At 45.2% G+C, this 25,651-nt stretch overlaps 1 protein-coding gene across 1 annotated transcript in view; it reads right to left on the bottom strand.

Annotated features, from left to right (window-relative positions):
* Window positions 1-24,405, bottom strand: part of LOC144783267 (solute carrier family 25 member 45-like) — a 160,742-nt gene extending 136,337 nt beyond the window's left edge. Inside the window, exon 1 of the mRNA XM_078662333.1 lies at window positions 23,827-24,405. Coding sequence (XP_078518459.1) covers window positions 23,827-24,405 — 579 coding nt within the window. The remainder of the gene's footprint in view (window positions 1-23,826) is intronic.
* Window positions 24,406-25,651: the final 1,246 nt, after the last annotated feature.

Here is a 25,651-nt window from a genome sequence, read left to right as displayed (position 1 = left end):
CCCTCAAGAATACACGATGTTGTTAGCAAATAACTCTGGATTACTTGAGGGGCACAAAGTCACTGTAAATCCATTTAAAAAAGAAAAAAACAACCTCTTTCTCCCGTTTGTTATTTTTATATAGCGCTTGCTACTGCTCATCATAGGTAGCATGCACTATATAAATCTAATTACATACAATATGATTTGTTATTTTTGAGCCTTTTTTACTTGGAAGCTCTTAGGTCTCATACATAAAACAGCCCTGATTTAGGCGGTAAACTCGTGGTTTGTAAAGCCAACAATGTCCTTATTTTTCCTGTCTTCCGCCTAAAGTTGCCTCTGTTTCAATGTTTTTTAATGGGGAAAAGCATTCCTGATTTTTTTTACTGAAATGTCCCTCTTCTGAGCTGTAAAAAGTTGGCAAGTATGAGGATATCAACACGAAGGAACCATATTCAGGTACCAATCTGGCTGCACAGCCAAGTCCTTAACTGTATGAATCCAATAAATCAAATTAACTGACTGCTCGTCTTTTTACTCCTTATTTTGTTCCGTATTCTTTGCCATGTTTAATGCTTTTTTCTTCTATTTTCTTGTATTTATTATTAAAAGCCACGACTCCCGGGTTGCTGCATCATATCCACACTCGGGAAAATGGCGCAATGTGGTGGAACCTTTTTGTGGATATGATGCAGCAACCCGGGAGTTGGGCTTTTAATAATAAATACATATCACGATACCCCTGAGGACACGGGCGCAACTAGATCTTAATTTCGGGGGGGGGCTAACATGGCAAATGAAGGGGCGTGGCTAATGTTAATCAATGGGGCGGAGCTAAAACTGCAGATAATCACGATCGGTTAATGCTCAGGTCAAGCTGTGAAAAAATTTGGTGAATTCTGCATTTGAAACTGGACAACAATTAGAGCACACATTTTTGTTAATTTGATGCATTTATATGCTATTGTCTTATGAAAAAAGAACAGAATGTACTGAATTAAAAGGCCAATTTAATATATTTTACTACAAAGCACTTTAGGAACACAATATAACCAATTTTCACAATGCCATTTCAAGGCGACGACCCTTTTTCGCCAGTTCATTAATAATTGCTTCTATAGGAGGACAATGTGCTCGTGAAATCCGTAGACAGGTGTGTGGGAATGCCCTAGCTCCACCCATGGAACGACTTCCCAACGCAAGGTAACTCAAGGCAGCTCAAAGCTCTGCCTCTCATTACTTTGGAGTTTCTAAACCACGCAAAATCACACAAAGTGGCCTTTCTGTGGGTTAGGTAAATCCCAATTAAATGGGTAAAATGATGGTAGCGTAATAGAAAATCAGAATGGATGGATACAAGGGTGAAAGTATAGTAAATGTAAATGTAAGAGGATGGATGCGTTGGTGAAGGGATGGTAGAGTAAATAAATATCTGAGATGATGGCTAAAAGGATGGGTGTAAGGTTGGCAGAGTAAATTTAAATCAGAAAGGATGAATGGTTGGATTGATGGATGAAAGGATAGCAGCTTCAGCATCGCACAAATGTATGACAGTACAACACATGCCATCACAATGCATGCCTTTACAACGCGGTTGTAACAACTCAAGTGCTGTTACAACACGTTACCATTACAATGCAAACTTTTACCACGCATATGCCTTTACAACAAAGGCATATGCGTGGTAAAAGTTTTGTTTTAAAATATAACTATTTTACAGGTAAGTATAAACGCTATATATATATATATATATATATATATATATTATATATATATATATATATATATATATATATATATATACACACACACACACACACACACATATTTCCTTAAAACCCTAAAACCCTTCAACCCATACCAACCCTAAAATTGCCCCCCCTGGCACCCCAAAGCCCATACCCACCCTGAACCCTCAAATTAACCCCATACCCACACTGAACCCCAAAATTACTCCCAGCACTCAAAAACCCATTACCAGCCTGAACTCTGAAATTCACCCTCTGGCACCCCAAAACCCATGTCCGCCCTGAACTCTAAAATCACCCCTGGCACCCCAAAACCCATACCGACCCTGAACCCTAAAATTACCCCTGGCACCCCAAAACCCATACCTGCACTGATCCCTAAAATTACACCCTTGCCCCCCAAAACCCATACCCACCCTGATCCTTAAAATGACCCCTGGCACCCCAAAACCCATACCCATGCTGTACCATAAATTCCTCCCGGCACCCCATAACCCATACCCAACCGGAACCATAAATTCCCCCCTGGCACCCCATACCTACCCTGAACCATAAATTCCCCCCTGGCACCCCATAACCCATACCCACACTGAACCCTAAAATTGCCCCCTGACCCCCCAAAACCCACATCTGCCCTGAACCCTAAAATTACCCCTAGCCCACTAAAACACATACCCACGCTGAACCCTAAAATTAACCCCTTCACACCCTAAAACCCATACCCGCCCTGAACCCTAAAATTAACCCCATGGCACCCCAAAACCCATTATTTCCCTTAACCCTAAATTACCCCTGGAACCCCAAAACCCATGCCCTCCCTGAACCCTAAAATTACCACTGGCACCCCAAAACCCATACCCATACTGATCCCTAAAAGTTTCCCCCCCTGGCACCCCAAAACCCATACCCACCCCAAACCCTAAAATTCCCCCCTGGCATCCCAAAACCCATTACCACCCTGAACCCTAAATTCACCCCCCTGGAACCCCAAAACCCATACCCGCGCTGATCCCTAAAATTACACCCTTTCCCCCCCTAAACCCGTACCCACCCTGAACCTTACAATTACCCCTGGCACCCAAAAACCCATAACCATGCTGAACCATAAATTCCCTCCTGGCACCCCATAACCCATACCCACCCTGAACCATAAATTCCCCCTGGCACCCCATAACCCATACCCATCCTGAACCCTAAAATTTCCCCCTGACACCCCAAAACCCACACCTGCCCGGAACCCTAAAATTACCCCTGGCACACCAAAACACATACCCACGCTGAACCCTAAAATTACCCCTGGCACCCCAAAACCCATAACCATGCTGAACCATAAATTCCCCCCTGGCACCCCATAACCCATACCCACCGTGAACCCTAAAATAGCCCCCTGACACCCCAAAACCCACACCTGCCCTGAACCCTAAAATTACCCCTGGCACACCAAACACATACCCACGCTGAACACTAAAATTAACCCTGTGGCACCCCAAAACCAACACCCACCCTGAACCTTAAAATTACCCCTGGCACCCCAAAACCCATACCCATGCTGAATCATAATTTCCCCTCTGGCACCCCATAACCCATACCCATCCTGAACCATAAATTCCCCCTGGCACCCCATAACCCATACCCACCCTGAACCCTAAAATTGCCCCCTGACACCCCAAAACCCACACCTGCACTGAACCCTAAAATTACCCCTGGCACACCAAAACACATACCTACGCTGTACCCTAAAATTACCCCCTGGCACCCCAAAACCCATACCCACCCTGAACCCTAAAATTGCCCCCTGACATCCCAAAACCCACACCCACTCTGAACCCTAAAATGACCCCTGGTTCCCCAAAACCCATACCCGCCATGATACCTAAAATTACCCCCCTGGAACCCCAAAACCCATACCCACTCAGAACCCTAAAATTACCCCCTGGCACCCCAATCCGTAACCCACCATGAACCCTAAAATGACTCCCTGGCACACTAAAACTCACACACACCCTGAACCCTAAAGTTACCCACTAGCACCCCAATAAATGAACACTACATTTGCATATTCGGAGGGGACTATCCTCTTTGACGTTTCCATGTATGTAAGTCAAGAACAACATTCCCAGTAACCTAGATATGCAGGCTGAAGTCCGGTGAGCCCAATGGGTGTTGCACGCCTGCCTGAGGAAGGGAACCTATCCCGGATTGCACTGGGTAATGTAAATAAAGTTGTGACATGCGGAAACATGTATTTCTCCTGCGTTTGTGTTAACTACTACGTATGGCAGACGAATGAGTAAACTAAATTGAAGAAAAAAAGCGTTAAACATGGCAAAGAATACGGAACAAAATAAGGAGTAAAAAGAAGAGCAATCAGTTAATTTGATTTATTAGATTCATATAGTTCAGGACTTGGCTGTGCAGCCGGATTGGTACCCGAATGTGGTTCCTTCCTGCTGGTTCTCATTGAAAGCGCAATGGGACAGGGCGCGTCGAGCTTGCATGCCTATATAAGTTCAAAATGGTTAAACATAGCGGGCTGATTTATGATGACTGGCGCATCCCCAGGGATGCGCCAGTCATATTGCGCCGCTGCTCCGCCACCCATGGTGCGCCGCATTTACAATGCGGCGCACCATGGGGCAAAAACGGCACAGATGCGTGACGCATCTGTGCCGTAAAGGCGGCGCATTGCTGGAGTTGCGTCCCAAGCGCGATGCAGCTCCAGCAAGGCTCGGGGGTGCCCTATCTGACCAATGCTGCGTCAAGACCTACGCCTGCTTCAAGCAGGCGCAGTGTTTTGACGCAGCATTAGCCTGAAAGTGACTGAGTGAAATCTCATAGATTTCACTCAGCCACTTTTCCGAGGCGCACCTGCCCGGGAACGCCCACCCTGCGCCGGAACGCCCACAAGTGGCGCAGGGCTTTACAACGTGACGCATCTGCCTAGATGCGTCACGTTGTAAATGGGTCATAGGGATGCGCCACGTTTACACCGCAGTTGCGTGACGTAAACGTGGCGCATTACCATCATAAATCTGCCCCTGAGTACATAAGTATGGCAATCATGGATTACAATGGTGTGCATCTTTCCACCCTTAAACGTTTCCAAGTAGGTTAGGAGACTGCAGAGTTTGCCTTTCACATGCACAAACGCTCGCTCATATCCTAGTGCTAATGGGCAAACCTTGTCTCTCCTTTAAACAATGGGGAATGCTCAAAAGGCATTGCCCAGCACAGTGAGAGTCCCAACCATGGGGTCTGTGTCCTAGGGTATTATAAATAATCAGTGATCTCTCTCTCCTTTTATACTCCCCAGCAACAGGAGAAGCTGAGAAGCTGAACGTCTTAGAAAAGAAAATGTTTTTTTCTAGCTGCAACCCTCCACCTCTACGGCACTCGACATGGGCGGTGAGGCTGCCCTCCTACCTAGGTTGCAAACCACAATTCGTACTAATTATGGGGAACCTAGACGAGCACGGAGGCGGAAAATGATTCCCTAAATCTTAACATCGTTTTCAGCACTCTGAACGCACTGCAATACGTAGCTTTTAAAGCACTGTTTGAAGATGAATTAAAACAGAAATACTTTAATAAAAGATAATTTCTTACCAGAAATCCATCCTGCCACAAACTCTGCAGCCGGCATATTGGCGGAAGTGCTGCCTGTGAACAGTTTGAAAGCAGAGAAAAGTCCATGAAATTAGCAAATCTAATTCTTAACCAAGTCCGTAGCAGTGCTCTCAATTATTAACTTGAACCCAAGGTTGTAATGTGCACAGTAGGAGCAGTCGACCAGGTGTATATCTACATTTTCATGTTCCCCACCTACAAACAGCAACACGTCAGGCTGCTTGAGGTCTGGTGTCGTCTGGCAAGGAAGGCATTGTCCCTGGCTCATCCTTTAAGCATAGGCGCTGGAAGTAGGGGTGTTAGTGGTGCTGGAGAACTCCCCCTCCCCTACACCAGAGCTTAATTTGAGCCGGTGGTTTCAGGTGCAATTAATCGTCAACACTGGTGCTTGTGAGATGGTGCTGTCTGGTGAAATTAAAGAGGACCACAACAACAGTCAATTATAAATTCAAAATACATGAAAAATGACTGTTATCTGCTGCCCAGGCCTTTGTTATAGCTTTGGGGGCCTGCAGTAGCCCGAATTGGCAACGTTGGAGGAGTGCAATGGTTAGTCGTTGTGATGTTACTGTAATTGGTAGTGTTGGCAAAGGCTGAGTGTGGTGCAAGCTGCAGTAAACCTCCTGACATGAGCCCTAGCACTTGTTTATTTACAAATTAAGCAATTCCCCAACACACTCCAGAAATAATCATGCTGGAGTTCAGAAGCTGAATGAGCAATAAAGATGGCTTCACATTTTGGGGCTTATTTACAAGCCCCTTGCCCCGTCGCTGCATCACTTTTAAGATGGGAAAAAGTGACGCACCCAGTGGCGCAAGGGGCTTGTAAATAAGCCCCTTATTAGGTCGAGCCTAACGCAGCGCGCATGCGCTGCTCACTCAGCGAGACTGCTGTAGTAAAGTATGGTAGAGAAGCCCACCCATATTTTTCATTGGCTTGGGTCATTGTCTTTCATAAAGGCTGCCTTCGGATTCTTCAATAGGCATGTTAGTCCCTCCTTAGTCCGGCCTTGTCTTCTTTTGTAAACTCCCACCGCTACTGGCCCTTTCCCTTTGGTTGTTACATGGGACCTGTTATTTAGTCTGTAGTGGAGGAGTGTGGCTCACTGATTAGAGCGGCAGACCCTGATGCAGAGGTCTGGCCCGGGACCAGGGTTCAATTCCCGACGCGGCAGGGTCCTGAGCCCAAAATGTCCACAGACTCGATAATTCTCGCCTCGGTGCCTATTCTAATCATGGGGTCCCACGCTGCAACTCTGGACAATAGTTGCTTAATCTCCACTACGGCGGCCCACCTGCTGCGGGATGCCTGGCTTTCACCCTGGGGATACCCAGTAGGGGTTATCTCACAGGGAAAAGCCAGGACGGGTTCCCAAGGCAAGCGCCTTGATGCCTTCGGGTGATACGTGCGCTATATAAGTCGCAATACAATACAATACAAAGCACTATTTACTTTATTGAGTTTCTCTTACTGCAGGGCGGACATGCGCTGTTTCAGCTGCACAGCCGCCCCGTAACAGGGGTGCCTGTTTACCTTCACTTTAAAAAGGCATTATCTCCTGTCTATTTAAACCACTCCCAGTAAAATGGATTTAGAAATGATTAGCGAATTAAGTCATGTGAATTCCAGGTTGCCCAAAATCCTGTGCTAATGGGCCTGAAGCTGACAACAGCAAATCTGTGTTACATGTCATCTGTAGCAAAGCCACCTGACTGGTTGTTTTAAAAAGCCTGTTATATTAACAACACCACCACCAATACCACCACCACCAATACCAATGCCACCACCACCAATGCCACCACCACCAATAACACCACCTCGACTACTACCAATACCACCACCATCAATACAATCGCCATCAATACCACCACAAATACCACCACCACCAATACCACCACCACCACCAATATCACCACCAATACCACCACCACCAATACTACCACCAAAACCAATACCACAGCCAGTTCCAATACCACCACCACCAATACCAATACCACCACCGCCACCAATACCACCATCACCAATACAAATACCACCACCACCAATACCAACACCAATACCACAGCCAGTAGCAATACCACTACCACCAATACCACCACCAATACGAATACCACCAATACCACCAATACCACCACCACCAATACCACCAATATCACCACTAATACCACCAATACCACCATCAATATCACCACCACCAATACCATCACCACCACTAATACCACCCCCTATACCATCACTACCACCACCACCACCAATACCACCACAACCAATAAAAATCCCATCGCCAATACCACCGCCACCAATACCATCACCAATACCACCACCACCAATACCACCACAACCAATACCAATACCAATCTAATCACCAATACTACCACCAATACCACAACCACTAATACCACCACCACCAATACCACCAATGCCACCACCACCAACATCAGCACCACCACTAATAGCACCTCCACCACCACCAATACATCTACCACCATCAAATACACCACCACCACCAATACCACCAACACCAATACCACCACCAATACCACCACAACCGCGAATACAATCACCAATACCAATACCACCAATACTACCACCAATACCACCACCACCACTACTGCCACCACTAATACCACCACCACCAACATCAATACCACCACCACCACCACCACCAATGCCACCACCACACCAATAAAACCACCACCAATACTAACACCAATAGCACCGCCACCACCAATACCACCACCACCAATACCACCACCATAGAGTCAACACCACCAATACCACCACCACCACCAATGACACCACTACCACCACCAATACCACCACCACCAAACTACTAGCACCAATACTACCACCACCGCCAATACCACCACCACCGATACCACCACCACCAATACCACCACCACCACCAATACCACCACCAATACAACCACCAATACCAATTTCACCACCACCAACAACACCACTACCAATACCACCACCACTACCAATACCACCACCTCGAACACCAATACCACCACCATCAATGCCACCTCCACCATCACCAATACCACCCCACCACCAATACCCCCACCACCAATAACACCTCCACCACCAATACCACCAGAACCAACACCACCACCAATACCACAAATACCAGTACCACCACCAATAAAAATAGCACCATCACCAATACCACCACAACCAAAACCACTACCACCAACACCACCACCAATACCACCACCACCAATACCAATACAACCAACAATACCAAAATCACCACCACCAATACCAATACCACCAATACCACCACCTCCAATATCATCACCAATACCACCACCAATACCACCCCCACCATCACCAATCCCACCCCCACCATCAATACCACCACCAGTACCACCACCACAAATACCACCACCAGTACCATTACCACCACCACCAATACCACCACAACCAAAACCACTACCACCAACACCACCACCAATACCACCACCACTAATACCACCACCACCAATACCAATACAACCACCAATATCAAAATCACCACCACCAATACCAATACCACCAATACCACCACCTCCAATATCATCACCAATACCACCATCACCAATACCACCCCCACCATCACCAATCCCACCACCACCATCAATACCACCACCAGTACCACCACCACCAATACCACCACCAGTACCATTACCACCACCACCAATACCACCACCACCAATCCCACCATCACTAACACTACCAATACCAATACTACCAACACCACCACCAACAATAAGACCAATACCAATACTACCAATACCACCGCTACATTCCCTCTCGAGACCTTAGATTCTCCCACTTGAATTTAATGGAAGCTCCATCAGCCAAACGGAAGAAGTATGGCGGACTAAGGTTCTCAGTCGTAGCACCACAATTTTGGAATTCTCTCCCAGCTGAGATAAGGTCTCTGACTTCTTTAGCCCAGTTCAGAAAACAGCTGAAGACCTTGTTGTTCATTCAAGCATATACTGATTAAGCGCTCTCCCCGTTCACTGCCTTGATCCTCATCTGAGAGCAATGAAACCGCCGGTGTACGTGTGCTTAATAAGTGCTTTTAACATGACACCACCACCATCACCACCAATACCACCAATGCCACCGCCACCAATATCACCATCAATACCACCACCACTACAATCAACACCATCACCAATACCACCAATACCAAAACCACCACCACCAATACCACCACCACCAATTTCACCACCACTAATACCACCACCACCACACCTACCAATAACACCACCACCACCAATACCACCACCAATAACAACACCACTGCCAATACCACCACCACCTCCACCAATACCACCGATACCACCACCACCAAGACCACCAACACCACTACCATTACCACCAGCACCAATACCACCAGCACCAATACCACCACCACCAATACCAATACTACCACCACCACCAATATCAATACAACCACCAATACCAATATCACCACCACCAATACCACTACCGATACCAATACCACCATCACCAACAAAACCACTACCAGTACCACCACCACCAATACCACCACCACCACCACCACCAATACCACCACCAACACCAATAACACCACCACCAAAACCACCACCAATACCACCACTATTAATACCACCAATACCAGCACCACCAATACCACCACCAATTCCACTGAAACCTATACCACCACCCCAATACCACCACCAATACCACCACCACGAATAGCACAGCCAATACTACCACCACCAATACCACCTCAAGTACCACCACCAATACCAATACAACCACCAATACCAATATCACCAACACCAATACCACCACCAATACCAACATCACCATCACCAACACCACCACCACCAATACCACCACCACCAATACCAATACCACCACCAACACACCCAACATCAATACCACCACCAATACCACCACCACTAATACCACCAATACCACCACCACCAATGCTACAACCACCTCCACTAATACCAATACCACCACCACCACTACCAATACCACCACCACCAATACCACCACTACCAATACCAATACCACCACCACCAATACCACCACCATCAATACCACTACCATCAATACCACCACCATTACCACCACCAATACAACCACCAATACCACCACCACCAATACCATCACCGCCAATACCAATATCACCTCCATTACCACAAACACCAATAGCACCACCAATACCACCACCACCTCCACTAATACCAATACCACCACAAATACCACCACCACCACTACCAATCCCACCACCATCACCAATATCACCACCACCAATACCAGCACTACCAGGACCAATACCACCACCACCACCAATACCACCACCACCATTACTACCACCATCAATACCAAAACCACTACCATCAATACCACCACCATTACCACCACCAATACCACTACAACTACCAATAGCACCACCACCAATACCACAAGCAATACCAATACCACCACCACTAATATCAATACCACCACCAATACCACCAACACCACCAATACCATCACCAATACCACCACCACCAATACCACCACCACCACCAATACCACCACCATCAATACCACCAGCAATACCAATACCACCACCACCAATACCACCACCCCTAATATCAATACCACCACCACCGACACCACCAATACCACCAACACCACCTATACCACCACCAATACCACCACCAATACCAATACTACCAATACCACCACCAGCAATACCAGCACCACCAAGACCACCACCACCAATAAGACCAACACTGATACTACCAATACCACCAACACCACCACCACCACCAATTCCACCAATACATCACAAATACCACCAAACCAATACCATCATGACCACCAGCACCAATACCACCACCACCAAGTCCAATACCACCATCATACCAATTACAATCCCAATACCACCACCACTACCAATACCACCACCACCTAATCCAATGCCACCATCATACCAATTACAATGTCAATACCACCACCACCACCAATAGCACCATCACCAATACTCCCACCACCAATAGCACCACCACCAATACCACCACCACCAATACTCCCAACAACAATACTACCACCACCACCACCACCAAATCCAATACCACCATCATACCAATTACAATCCCAATACCACCACCACCACCACCAATAGCACCATCACCAATACTCCCACCACCAATAGCACCACCACCAATACCACCACCACCAATACTCCCAACAATACTACCTCCACCACCAATACCACCACCATTACCACCAATACCACCACCATTAACACCAACACCAATACCACTAATACTACCACCACCAATACCACCTCTAATAATACCACCAATGCCACCATCAAAACCTGTACCACCACCACCAATACCACCACCAATACCACTACCACCAATACCACCACCCACATCACCACCAATACTACCACTACCGCCAATACCACCAATATCACCACCACCATACCACCACCACTAATACCAATACTACCACCTATACCAGTACCATCACCACCAATACCACCAGCATTACCACCACCACCAATTCCACTAATACCAATACCACCACCACTAATACCAATACCACCACCACCACCGCCAATACCAGTACCACCACCATTATTACCATCACCAATACCAGTACCACCACCACCAATACCATCAATGCCACCACCAATACCAGCACCACCAATACTACCACCACCAATAGCACCACCGCCACCACCAATACCAATACCACCATCACCAATACTGATACCTCCACCTCCTCACCTCTTGCTCACTAGTAATAGCAGTGGCACTCTACGAGGCCAGAGCTGCAGCCAAGACCATGCCTGTCATAAAGCACAGCCTGCCCTGCACCAGGAAGTGAAGCCAAGGCCCTACTCCAGCTGGGGTGTTTTTCATTAAGCCAAAAATAGCAATGACATTACGCAATGCACACTGCACACTTAAATCACGGAGAGGGCAGGAAATAGCCCCCATGCTCTTCCTCCTGAGCCGCGACAGTGTAATCAAAGAACGAAAGGTGTTGGAGCCATTTGTTAGTGTTTATAGCTCGATCATATGTAACTCTCACTTCACACTTTGTGTCTGTGTAATTTACAACATTTATACATCTTCTTTACGGCACTATTTATCACTACTTTGAAGATGTCGCAGATCGGTCCCTTCCTCTGATTATCTAACAAGTGGCCGAGAAGGCCCTTTATTACAGTGCAATAGGTCTCGCATTTTCGGGAGTTTAAGCTATTAATTAGTATTATGAATGACAATGCCTCTTATTTATGTTTTAAAACCCTAAACATAAATAAAAAAGCATTTTCCTTTACAATGCCAATAGCTAAAACTTGTGTGAATGCAAGACCTATTGCATTGCAAATGCATGTTGTTTAGTTTGTCACATTTGCTGTGCGCTCAAAGTCAAAGGTCCCCATCCCAGGCTATACCTTCCGACAAATTGCTGCGTGTCCGTAATCAGGTGTGGACTTTTATGTCTCCACAAAGTGAGAGTGTTTTGTAAAAGTGATCTAAGTGACAGTGCTGCTGGGGCTCAGGAAACAAAAGGAAAGGCTGTAGCATGTCATTTTTTTCGTAACACCCAACAACATTTAAACATTGGGAATCTATATCAGCAATTTGGAAAGCACAAATGAAGCACTGTTGTGTAATTCCGAAGTAAGATGGAATTAATGATTTTAATAGGATCAAACCAAATATAGACACTTTACTTGAGGATGTGCAAATGATAAATATTCACTGAAACGGGATTTCCGCACATTACCGTTTAAGAGCTATATAGTCTTACCAGTAAAACTGCATGTCTATGCAACATTTTTGGTCATTTCAGCAGAAAATGTGCTGTCTGTAAATGACAGTGTGCTACTACACCGGGGCTCCAAACTGCTCCACTAGCCTCATTCCACAATTTTACCACCGCCCTGTTGAATGGGCATGGGTTGAGTATGAGTTGAATGATATAATATTAATGGCAGGGCCCGCACTCTAAAGATTGTGCCGGAACTGCTGCCTTTGAGGCTGAGAGTATGCACAGTGTCCTAGAGAGTACAGAAATCCCTGTGAGTCACCTCGAAAAGCACTATTTACTGGATTAAAATTCTGCAACAGGGGTAGACCGAGGGGCAGAGGATGCGAATAGAATCACTTTCTTTTAGTGTGGCCTAGAGCCAGCTTTACCCGTTTCAGCAACATTGGTTTTAAAACAATTTCATAATAATTCCTGTGTAGCTACACGTATGGGGGTTTGAGACAGCTCATTGGTCATTTGAAGCACAACAGGTGTGTTGTTTCAGCTGCAATTCATCAAATATAGAATGGAGCAACTGGTCAGTCTCCTTCAGCAATTGGCTCTGATGCCAAGGTCATTCACCATTTGGATCAGGCCATTGGGCAGCCCATCGGTGTTTGACTTGTCAAGCTGTTGAAGTGACAGCACTTTACCTGTTTCATTCCCATTAGGTGTAATAGGAAACTGCCAAATCCAAGATGGCCTCCCTAGCCTCACTAGTTCTCTCATGAGTCTAGGGAACCTAACTTGTGGGTTTAGTACTGCTGGAGTCTGTTATTTATGATTCCTATGTATGTTGTGGTTGTGTTGTACTTAATTAATCAACATTTTGAAGGAACCTTACCTGTAAATGTACTACAGTAAAAATTATTGTATTATTTTTGTATATATCTTTAACACTGGAAATTATTTACCTATATGTTGTGTTGTCATTTCGCTTTTAGGTCTCGCCCAGCATTGAAGTGCATGCGCTGCACGCTCTGGTGAGATCTATTGTTGTCAAGTCGACTTAGGAAGTGGGCTAGAAGCTCCGCCTATGCTTTCCATTCGAAAGCGTCACAGTTTATGCAAAATCTTTGCTTTCTATTGAAAGCGAGGCATTTTGGTGACTGCCCTGTCTCTTTTTTAGCTCGCCCCTACAGACTGGATTTTGCACTCGCGGGTTCACACGCTTGGATGTGTATCTGTCAACAGTACTATTTTATGCGTACAGCTTCCGGGACAATGGTATGCGCATCTTCACTAATTCACGTCGTCCCTGCTACATGGATCAGGTCCCTTCTGGGCATTTAATTTGTTTCAGCGTGCTACTTTTGTTTTGGCTTGTGTGTTTTTTACTTTGTATTTATCCTTAGTGCCGTCCACCGCGCATCATCACACAGCATGGCAGCTGCACGCCTTTTATTTTTTTCGGTACAATGCCCACAGCCTCTTCCACCTTTAACACTGAAGGTCTCTCCCCACGACCCAGGCTTTAGAGTTGCTGCCTCAAAATCCCTAGCGGGCAGGGCGAAGACGGGGAAGGCTGCTGAAAATGTCTTCTGCTTGCTGCAGCAGAACAAGCACTTTCATGTTACATTTTCAGCAATGGACTTTGACCACTTCTGATGCGCATGCAAAAGAACATACAGTCAAATCTCCACTGTGATTACAGCTAAATTTAAAATGCTGAGTGATATTGGTGGTGCTGTGTTCTTTCCATCTTGTTATCTCGGCAGAGCAGAGACTGCTGCTGGCAGCACTATGGTGACCCTCTTTCCTTCCTCCGTCCATTGCTCTATTTCCTGCTTACCCACCCCATGCCCGAGAATAAAGCCTGCTACCAGCCGCGCATGGTTGAGTGCTAGCTCCACCCTGACCCTACACTGACTGGGTCTGTGAGCTCCTCATCCACTGAAAGCACTCCCTCCCGCCACCTAATGCATTCACTCCTCACTGAGTTGAGTGTCGGACACAACATTCTGAAGTTTTACCAAAAGAAAAAATATTTGCAGTTCACGTCTGGAAACATCTTCCTGCCATCACGTTTTGAAGCGCCCATTGTTTCTCATAAGCGCTTTAAAAGTACGCACTAAATCCTGATTCAAGTTATGGAACACCAGAGTTAAATGCTTGTTAAGATTGGCAGTCAACTTCACCCGAAAGGCAGTCATTTCAGAATGTTTACAGTTGGGGTTATCCACATGTGGGCCACCATATATCGGAGACAGACTCCTGGCTGTACCAGCAGCACTAGGATGTTCACTAGCCACTTGATGAGTCTCTGGAGGCGGTTTGTACGCTTACATCCGCCTTGCCTCACTCCTCTGTAGAAGAGCCCTGGGAAGATGGTAACCTAAAGGATATGTAGGGAAGAGTCCGCTTCCTCGAGATGCAACACAGTGTTGCAGTGGATGAGCCATATGCCTAAGTCCACTTGTGGGCTTGTATGCCATTGAAACTAGGAAAACGCCCATCGTTGAACAGTATTCAATTTGACAGAGGCAGACCTACTGTATGCTGTAGACTCATAATGCGGCTCATGTTCACCTAGGACAAGATTATGCATAAAGTAACAAGTAGCTGCACATTAGACTGAATAAGTAGCATCTGTCTAATGAAAGAATAGACCAGCAGTCCGGTATGCCAAGATGAAGTCCGTATTCATGCAGGCACACCTCATCTGCCCTATATCCAATTTATACTGAGGCTTTGCGACATGCCTGGAGCTGCCACTGACATAGCAACACCCATATTAAACAAAACAGGTTAGCGTTCCAAATACTACATGTCAACCTCACTCATACATAAAAAATAAACATCCATACAGAGGCATCCGTGCGTTCACTCTCATGCAAACTTCCAGAAGTATGGACTCTCTCGAAATATTGCATTACGCAGTTGTGTGTAATCTTCACCCACAGGAGACTTTTTTTGCGCCGAAAGTGTCTCACAAAGAAATATTTTCCAGTCAGCCCAGTTTCCTGGCAGTATCTTGTGAGACTTATTTTTTTTATTCAAGTTATGCCCTCATGGAAAAAAGTCGTAAGAGATACTAGCAAACCGGTTTTTGCATTAAAAGCATACATTTGCATACTTTTCAATACATTTCGAAGAAAATCATTACTTGGTTTTGTACATCCGCACTCATCGTCTTCAGAAGTCATTCTTTTCATTGGTATCTTCTACCTGTTCTAATGAGTGCTGTGTGGGTTGCTTCAGAGTATGTGTGTAGGTTATCTCCTACTCTTTCTGCCCTTTGATCATGGCATGTTTATTGAACTATGTGGACTGTGGGATAAGTGCTAACAATTGTACCTTCACGTATTCACATCCCTTTACTTCTGTTCTCACATGCAAATTAGAAGTTGCCAAAGACCACAGGATCCATCCTGTGTGTCTGGGAGGGGGAGGGGTGAGATGGGTGAGCAAAGGCCCTGGGTTGAAAAGTAAAGGGAAAAAAATGTTATGTGGTTAAACATGTAAATACAGTGTAAATATGTATGTCTTTATCACTTGATGGATTCTTTTTGGGACGTCGAAATCCTGGCGATATGAAAATGATGAAGGTTACAGGGATTGGAAACTAAGAAATATAGAGCAATGCTGATAGCCCGGGAGCTTGAGTAAAGTTGTCACCTCACCCAACAACACATTCACTCACTCGTTCTCACTCTTATCTCCTACCACTACCCCTAGCACTTGTAGGTCTGTTAGTCAAGCAGAGGGCAATGGGCAGAATACCACTCCGTAATTTGATATTTTACCTATGCTGCATAGAGGCCACTCTGAGGCCCTTCTTTTCAAAAGCTGGAACTGTAGTAGAGAGAGTTAGAACTGTCTTACGCAAATTACTCAAGTAGAGCTCAGCTCTGGCCTTAGGTGGACCCAGTCTCCTCAAGGGCCACCACCGCTGTATCTCAAGAGTACTTCTGTGTTGACTGGACACACTCTACTGCGCAGTGCACACTCTAATGCCCGTGGCAGTCGGCAGCCATTTTCTTTTGCATTTCTTCATCCTTACAATGACTTTGAGCTCTGAAGTGGCTTAAAGTCAGCAAACTAGTATTTTCTGAAAAACGTAACAATACCACAGACAACATGCTGTATAAATGCTACCTAATATAACAATATTTTCTAAGCTGTTCAAATTAATGTTTGTGTAAGTTGACAGATTGTCGAAAGGTGGTATTTCAGGGTAACGGGTATGTACAGACATGCTAAAGGTTTTTAGATATCGATTGATCTTGATGTACCTTTTTAGTAGGAGAGATAGTCACGACATGCGGTAGGTGTTTAACAGGCTTCTGTTTGGAACTCTTATCAAACAATGAGTCAATTTCAAATACACATTCTGTGTGTGTGTGCCTGGATGGCCGATCATAACCGTGCCACTCTTGGCTACCTATACCCAGTACATGCCTGTGGATGACCCTTCATCACAAATTGACACACTCAAGAACATCTTCATCACTATCAATCTGCTCTACATCCCAGGATAAAAATCATCATGGGCATTCCCCACACCTCTTATTGGTGATAATACTTCAGGTACTAGCTAGACAATGCTGTACACTTGGGGTGCTCCTGACTTTATTAAAAAATCTTTGTGTGACTATCTCCCACAAACAATATCCTGTGTGTATTTCTCACTTCACGCAATTTCTCTCCTCCACCATCAAAAAAATGTGTGAAAGGTGAGGAGGCACCTCACGGAAACACCCTCCAGGGAGCTGCTGATAGGTTCTCATCAGTTTGCTCCACTTATCATCATCGGCAGCCTCCACACCATGTCAATTATATACTATATGTGAAAAATTGTGCACAACTTAATCGAAACAAAAATCATGAAAAACCCGACTCCCTCATGTAAGAGCAATGGAAAATAATTTTTCTAGCTCCTGCACTATAAAAACGGGAGCCACAACCACTGGCACTATTTCCAATCGTATTCGCTGCTGTGTGTTTGCTCACATTAAAAACAAGACCTACTGTCATGCTTCATCATTTCTACACAGGAAGCCTTTATAGAAATGAAGAAGCACGACAGCAACTCCCTGGAGGGTGTTTCGGTGAGGTGCCTGCTCACCTTTCACCCACTTTTTTGGATAAGGATAGGAGCCCCCCAAGTGTACAGCATTGTCTAGCTAGTACCTGAAGTATTATCACCAATTAGAGGTGTGGGGAATGCCCATGATTTTAATCCTGAGATATAAAGCAGGTTTTTAGTGATGACAAAGTTGTGAGTTGAGGGCAACCTGTGCTATTTCCCTCTGTAGCTCCTTTTTGTGAAGGACACTCAAGAACATCAACAGTGGCTACATTTCTCCTCCTCGTCACTCCTGAACAGATAGTTTAGGAAGGCTTCCTGTATCCCGTGCATGCTGCTGGCTGCTGGCTGCTTCTCTGTTGGTCCTGACTGGACTCTATAGGGTATTTATGATGGCCACCTATAGCCAGTGCTTGCCATGTGGTGATCCTGTCACTCCTGGATGCACCATTAGTCCATTCTCTATTTCTCGAGGGCATGGGTTGCTGTCCTCTGCCTCCTTGGTGGACTTTATCAAGCTTTTTAGGTTGAGCCTGGGCGGCGCATGCGCTGCCCTGCGAGGCATGCTGTATTCAGGTAGGGACTTGAAGCTCTGCCCACTCTGCCCATATTTTTTATTGGCTGTGTCATTGTTCACTGTAAACTGTAGCTGTTCATTGGTCAATAGGCTTAGTCCTTCCTTTGTACCGTCTGGTCTCATTTTGTAATCTCCCATGGGGACACCCCCTGTTACGAGTGTTATTACTCGGTAGGCTTTATTTACAGCCTCCAAGCACTATTTTCTCAAATAGCAGTAGGTCTCGCATTTGCGAGCGTTTAAGCTATTGGCATTGTAAATGACAATGCCTTTTATTTATCTGTTTTAAAAACAACACATAAATAAAAGGCGTTGTCATTCACAATGCCAATAGCTCAAACTCTTGTAAATGCGAGACCTATTGCATTGCAAATGCTTGTTATTTTAGCTGTGCGTTTTCCTTTCTCCATTTACTTTGGTGACATCTAAGGATGTCAACTGGCCGGTCTTTTATCAGCATGAACAGTATTTTAATGTCGCGGCCAATATAAAAATTAGGAAAACCACCTAAAGCCAGTACTTTCCCCTTCTCACTAAATATATAGTTTAAAAAACTGCAATGTGTTCTAGGGCCGTTTTAATGATCCATGGCTGATAGTTAAAGTAAACAAAAACAGAAAAGAAATGGTCGGTACCCTAGTGTGGGTATTCCATACTGGCTCCACTCAAAGACCACGGCCTCCCTCTCTTGCATCTGGGTCTGACGTTGCTTTCTTTGCTGCCCGTCAGCTATCCTCAACCGCCCACCCATTCCTATATGCACATCATCCTACAAACAGTGCATTTCAGGCAGCAAGGTGAGCCGGGGATGTGTTTGCAGAGGGTGGATGCTGTTTCTTTTTGTCCAACAAGACCTTTGATGACCTTGAAAAAATTATAGTCAACACTTTGCAGTAGGTAAAAATCTGATATGGCATAAACACTTCCCAAGGGCTCTGAGTGCAATTCATGTTTGAGATTAAATATGTTATGCTAAATTTAGACAGAAAATGATCATGTTGTCTTTGGCCAGACCGTACTACGATGGAAGGTCCTTTTGCCCTCAACATTTTTCTTTGAAACTATATCAATCTGTTATTTTCAAAGAACTACTTGTAATTTTATATCTAAAGTTAATGCTCATGTTTGTGAGTTTCTCATAGTGACTAACATATCTATATGTAACGGATGGAGAGAGGGAGATTTTTTTAAAAATAATTATTTTTATTGAAACAAGCATCGGCTCATATAGACATTACAGAGGACACAGTATGAGGGATAAGCAATAACGACATGTGGTATGACAAGGATTACAGCACAGCATAATAGGGGAACATCCCGGGGAATTGGGGATATAGGGCTCGGGGCACTCAGGCGGTGTACAGATATCGCCCCTATAACTATTCCATGGGCTCCAGATACGTATCCATTTCTTTGGGCAAGCCCTTGCAACATATGTCGTCTTCTCCCTAAACATGCACCAATCGAGGTCTCTCTCCCATGTCTCTGTTGTAGGTGGTGCAGCCGCTCCCCACAGTTGAGCTATGTTTCTTTTCGCTATCATGAATCCCAGGGCGGCCCACTGTGTCTGGTGCGTGTTAAGGTCTGTGGGCTCCCATATATTGAGGGGGCAGCGTCTTGCCTCCGACGCAAGACGGGTATGTAGCGCAGTGAATATTACGTTGTGTACCCTGCGCCAGAAGTGCTGATCAACGTGCATTCCTAAATGATGTGCAAAAAAGTACCTAGCTGGCCGCACCCTCTCCTGCAGTCCCCCTCAGTAGTGACCTCCATACGGACCAAGCGTGATCTGGTGATGTAGACACGGTCGAGGATTTTTAGCTGTACCAATCTGAGGCGTGCCGGTATGGCGACCACTCTGGGAGATGACACCGCTTCCTGCAAGTCTTCGTCATCGATCTCAATCCCATCTCCCGTCCACTTCTCCCTCAACACCTGAAGGGGGTCTGCCATTTTATTTATTAGCTTTTTATAAGTTAGGTATAAGTTTTTCCAGGGAGGTGGCAGTCCAGGAGTCTGTCCTCTAAGGGTGAGGCCTCAGGAGGGCCCATGCCCACCGGAGTCGGGTTCTAAGTGAGTGGGGAATTTGGGCATAGCGGAAATATTCCGTAGCAGCTAGTTTGTATTCAGTTTGTAATGTGTTGAAAGATTTAACACCCCCGTCCCCCCAGAGGTCCTTGATTTGTATAATGCTGAAGAGGTCCCATTTATTGAAGGCTTTTGTTCTCCATAGGCTGCCCAGCAATTCGGAATCCCAAAGGGTGGTGAGGGAGATTTAAGCACAGTATTCAGGGGGATTTATTTTCCCCATTGACTTGAATTGAAATAGGGGCAAGGTGGAAGAAAGGTATCTTTGTATCAGTTTAAAAAAATGAATCAGGATCTTATGAGTTGGTATTATACCTTACTCATTCTTCCAAAGCACCAATAGAATTGAAAGGACTGAAAGACAAAGTTGTGTCTTTTATTTTGAATGAATTTCACTGCATCCCTGACTGACAGTATGATGAACAGACACACTGTTTGAATGCCAAGGAGAACGGCCAGGAGGCTGCACATACAAATCTTCACCTGTCCGCGTCCGATCCACCTAAGACCACTGTATGTTTTTCAGCTGGCAGTTCAGTTTGATTGACACTCATAGCTATAGCAAACCAAATCACCATCCAAAAGGGTGTCCGAAGGGGTGCATTGAATATTCACAAGTGTAACCCTTTCAACCAGTTTTGTGTAGAACAGCAGGGAGATGATGTGGCGTAATGGCCAGAACTGCCAACTTCGGAGCTGTGGAACGAGAAACCAGTATCGGTGTGGGCTCAACATCCTGTTATGGCCAAATCACTTAATCTCCCCATGCCAACCATGAATGAATATGTCTTTATGTAACATAACTGGTTCACATGTAAAGCTCTCCAATACCTTCGGGTCGAGTTCCCGCTATATAAAACTGCAAAAAAATATATATATCTGCTAATTGAAAACTGCATTAGACACCAACCTATTTTGAAATTTTGTGATCCAAGTGCCAGCTCAACAAAGGACAGCTTGATGTTTCACTGAACCGGGATAAAATGTTCACGGGGTTGTGCACCACTGTAAGCACTCTTAAAACCACACATGCAGTTATTCACGAATAACAACTACCAAACACACAGCTAAGGCTAGTGAACTGGTATTACACCACTCATACAATTCCCATAATACACATAACTAATTTCACTACATCATTTATACCTATGACATTGCTTTTTTTCACACATGTTGTTGCTCAGATATCAGTTTACCTTAAATAAATGAAAAGATAAGTGGTGTTTGGCAAAACGGGAACAAGTTAGTTAATTAAACACTGCAGTCGGTAAAGTCTCTTGGTGTACAAAGTTTTGGTTGCTGTTATATACAGTTCATGAGGTACAATAAAGCAATGTTTTACATTCCAAAAAAGTATCTCAGTTATACATCCACAAATGCAGGCATCTGATAAGGACACAGATGGCTCTCGATTTTGGGGAGAGCTAGTGTGGGCCAGTGTGTATGTGTCCAGATGTCCGGCATAAGGAGCGCGTGATCGCTACGTGTGGTGTGCATGTCGTGTCCTCATTGATTGAGTCTTTCTGTATGCATGTGGTTTCTAGCTTTGTGCTATTTGGGGAACATTGTTTGTGGTGCAACTATCTATATGTGGGATCAATCGGGGCTTTCCCTGGGTGCTCGCATTTCTTTAAGTTGAAGAGAGAGATCCCACCTGTGACCGGGTAGTTGATAGGTGTGTGTCTGGGTCGTAAGACTTGTCTAACCACATATCTCTGACTCAGGTTTGATGGGGAGGTCACCTTGGGTGAATCCAACAGCATTGATTTGAGTTCACAGCGCCGGGTGCAGGGGCGAGCAACGAGTCTGCCTACAAGCCCCAGGAGCCATTGGGGGCAACGTGTGATCGCCGCAGCCCTCCCTTTCCACCCTCAGCGTGGTAAAAGTAAATTGTCACTTCTGTCCCGCGGGACGCGTGCGGACTTGCGGGCCGTCAGGGGCCAGAAGAGGCCGGCTGGGCCACGGCATTAACATTTGACTAACAAAACGAAGTAAGACTTTGGCACCAACTGTGGGTAGTGGTTTGAAATTTATTTTTTGTCCACATTGTGTTGGGTGGTGACTACTGTATGTTTAGTGACCTATACGTATGCTGCTTTATATGCAGGGGTTTTCTTACTGTTGATTAATCTAGACAGTACTTTGCGTTTCGCGAATTTAGGCGAAAATGAATAAGCCAAGGGAAGGCAAAGGGAAAGGGGTAGTAGGAACCCTGGATGCTTTCCTAGTAAAAGCTACATCTGTATTTATAAACGAAATCAAGTTAACTGAACGCAGGTTGTCACTAGATTCACAATTGCATCAGACAGGGAGCATCCCTGCCTAGTCCGACGCAAGTTATTGACCCAATGGGTTAGCTCCCCGTTAACCAACACCTTTTCTCTTGGTGAATGGCACAAAAGTTGAACGGCCTTTATTAAATTTGATGGAAATCTGAATCTCTTTAGGACTTCCCACAAATATGGCCAGTGAACCTGGTCAAAAGCCTTCGCGGCATCAACAGCCACCAACGTTACAGGAAGATTGTATGTTTCCGCTAGGCCTATTACTCCCAATGTTTGAAAGGTTAACTCATTAAGCTGCCTTCCAGGAATAAAACCTTTCTGGTGTTTATGTATTATGGCCTTAATGATCTTCGCAATTCTAGCGGCCAAAATCCCCACAAACACCTTATAGTCCGTGTTCAACAGAGATATGGCCCTATATGAGTGAACCAAAAGGGGATCTTTATTAGGTTTCAGTATCAATATTACTGTTGCCTTGGCTCCTTAACACCTTGCGTGCGGCGCCGATTCCACCCCTGTGCTGGACATTCCAGAACAGGGCGCGGTCGTGACGGAACCGTTCCGTCATCAGCCCAGCTCAGCCGTGACTGATGACGTAACGGTTCCGTCACAAGCATCGAAGGGGTTAAAGGAGGATCTTCCCCATCTCTTAGTATTAGATTAAAAAGTTCCTTAAGCTCTAAAATCACCTCATCTAAGAGGGAGAGATACATCTCGGTTGGGAGACCATCTGGCCCTGCAGCTTTCCCTCTGGCCATTTTCCTAAACTGCTGCCGAATCTCCTCTTCTGTTATATCAGCTGACAAAGTCGCCTTCTCGTCTTCACTCAAGTTTGGAAGATCGGTCTCCTTAAAGAAACCTTCAATATTATTCCACCCAGGGGGAGTATCTTCCTTATATAGTTTACACATATGTCTAGAGACCTCCAACCCAATTTTGGCGTTAGTATCCAATATGTCTCCAGTCATATGGTCTTTAAGGCATTTTATTTGGTTACGTACCCTATCGGTCTTTGCTTTCCATGCCAACAAAGCACCACTTTTCTCACCATAAGCGAAATGCCACAAATTACTGACCTTCCATCTTTCTGTTAACGTCTTATCCAGGGCTCCTTGATATTCTGCTTGCAACAGTTCTAGTTGTTTTGTAAGAGTGGCCACATTATTAGGGCTCTCAAGGGAAGCCTTTTGTACCTCTTGCTCTTTATTCTTAATGGTTTCCAAAAACCTTTCTTCTTGGAGCCTTGTACTACGCTTTTTACCGACCATAACCCCGTACCTATAGGTCTTAAAAAGGCCCTAAAAGAATCCCATATAGATTGGGGTTTAGCTGACCCCCTGTTTGCTTCAAAGAATATCACAGACTCTTCTTTCATTTTAAGAATGACCCCCTCATCCAACAGGATTGTCCTGTTCAGGGTCCACCTAGGTACACCCCTCATAGTTGGGATTTTTAATGATAAGAAGACAACCGAATGATCCGAAAGTATAGCAGGAACATGCTTAATTATTTCAACTCCCCATACCAGCTCATAATCCAATAAAAAATAATCAATTCGGGAATGATGCCCGTACTTTTTCCTAAAGAAAGTAAAATCCCTCTTCTCTCCCATCTTATGTCTCCAAATATCAATTAAATTAAACTCTCTAATGATATTTTTAACTGCTGCCATAGTTTTTTTGTGGTGTTATATACTTAACTTTAGAAGTTCTATCCAAGATTTTATTTAACACTAAATTAAAATCCCCTCCAATTACTACTGGAATATTAGATAGCATTAAGCATGATTCCATTTTGATAAGTGCATCAGGGTTGTCCTCATTGGGCCCATAATAACTAACAACGGCTACAGATGTTCCTTGTATTTTTACCTAGCTAAGAGAAAAGCGTTTCCGTATGGCTTGTGAACCCTACCTTTGGCATGTCTCACCAATAACTCCGCACTGATGTGGCTACAGGTGATTGTGAGTGATAAACTTCTCGCCCTGCGGCCGCGGGTCCCATCCGTCACGATACGGGTCGTTATGGCCATATAATGACTCCCTACTGTGGCTTTACTCCCGTTTTTTAAGATGTCTGACAGTCATAAATCACTCGTTGGACGCGTTGGACTGGAGCTTGCTGCTAGCAAGCTTTGTGCGGTAGCGTCGGTCTACACACATAGGAGGGTTCCTAGAAACAACAGATCCAGTAAGTACCCAAAAAGGCTGAGTTTCAGTTTTTGTGCCAGATGTCACAGCCGTAAGTGTGCTGGAGCTACCAGTGGCATAGCAAAGAAAGTGCCCCCTGCCCCACCCCCCTGCCCAATCAACTGTTTTTATGGTTTAAAAATTCGATAATTAAGATGCATGCTCGGGCCAGGTGCCACTGCACCTGCTGTACTATTGGTAGCTATGCCACTGGTTTTTCTAGTGGGAAGGCCTTATTGCTTCATTCAGTCTAAGGAAGGCCTCCTGAGGGTCTCAAAGGTTTGTGGTTAGAGTTTCATTCGTCTTATCTGGCCAACAACGTCTG

The sequence above is a fragment of the Lissotriton helveticus genome, chromosome 9, assembly GCF_964261635.1.
Source record: "Lissotriton helveticus chromosome 9, aLisHel1.1, whole genome shotgun sequence".
Lineage (NCBI taxonomy): Eukaryota > Metazoa > Chordata > Amphibia > Caudata > Salamandridae > Lissotriton > Lissotriton helveticus.
The sequence above is the reverse complement of the archived record's forward strand: the minus strand, read 5'-3'. Positions and strand labels throughout refer to the sequence as shown.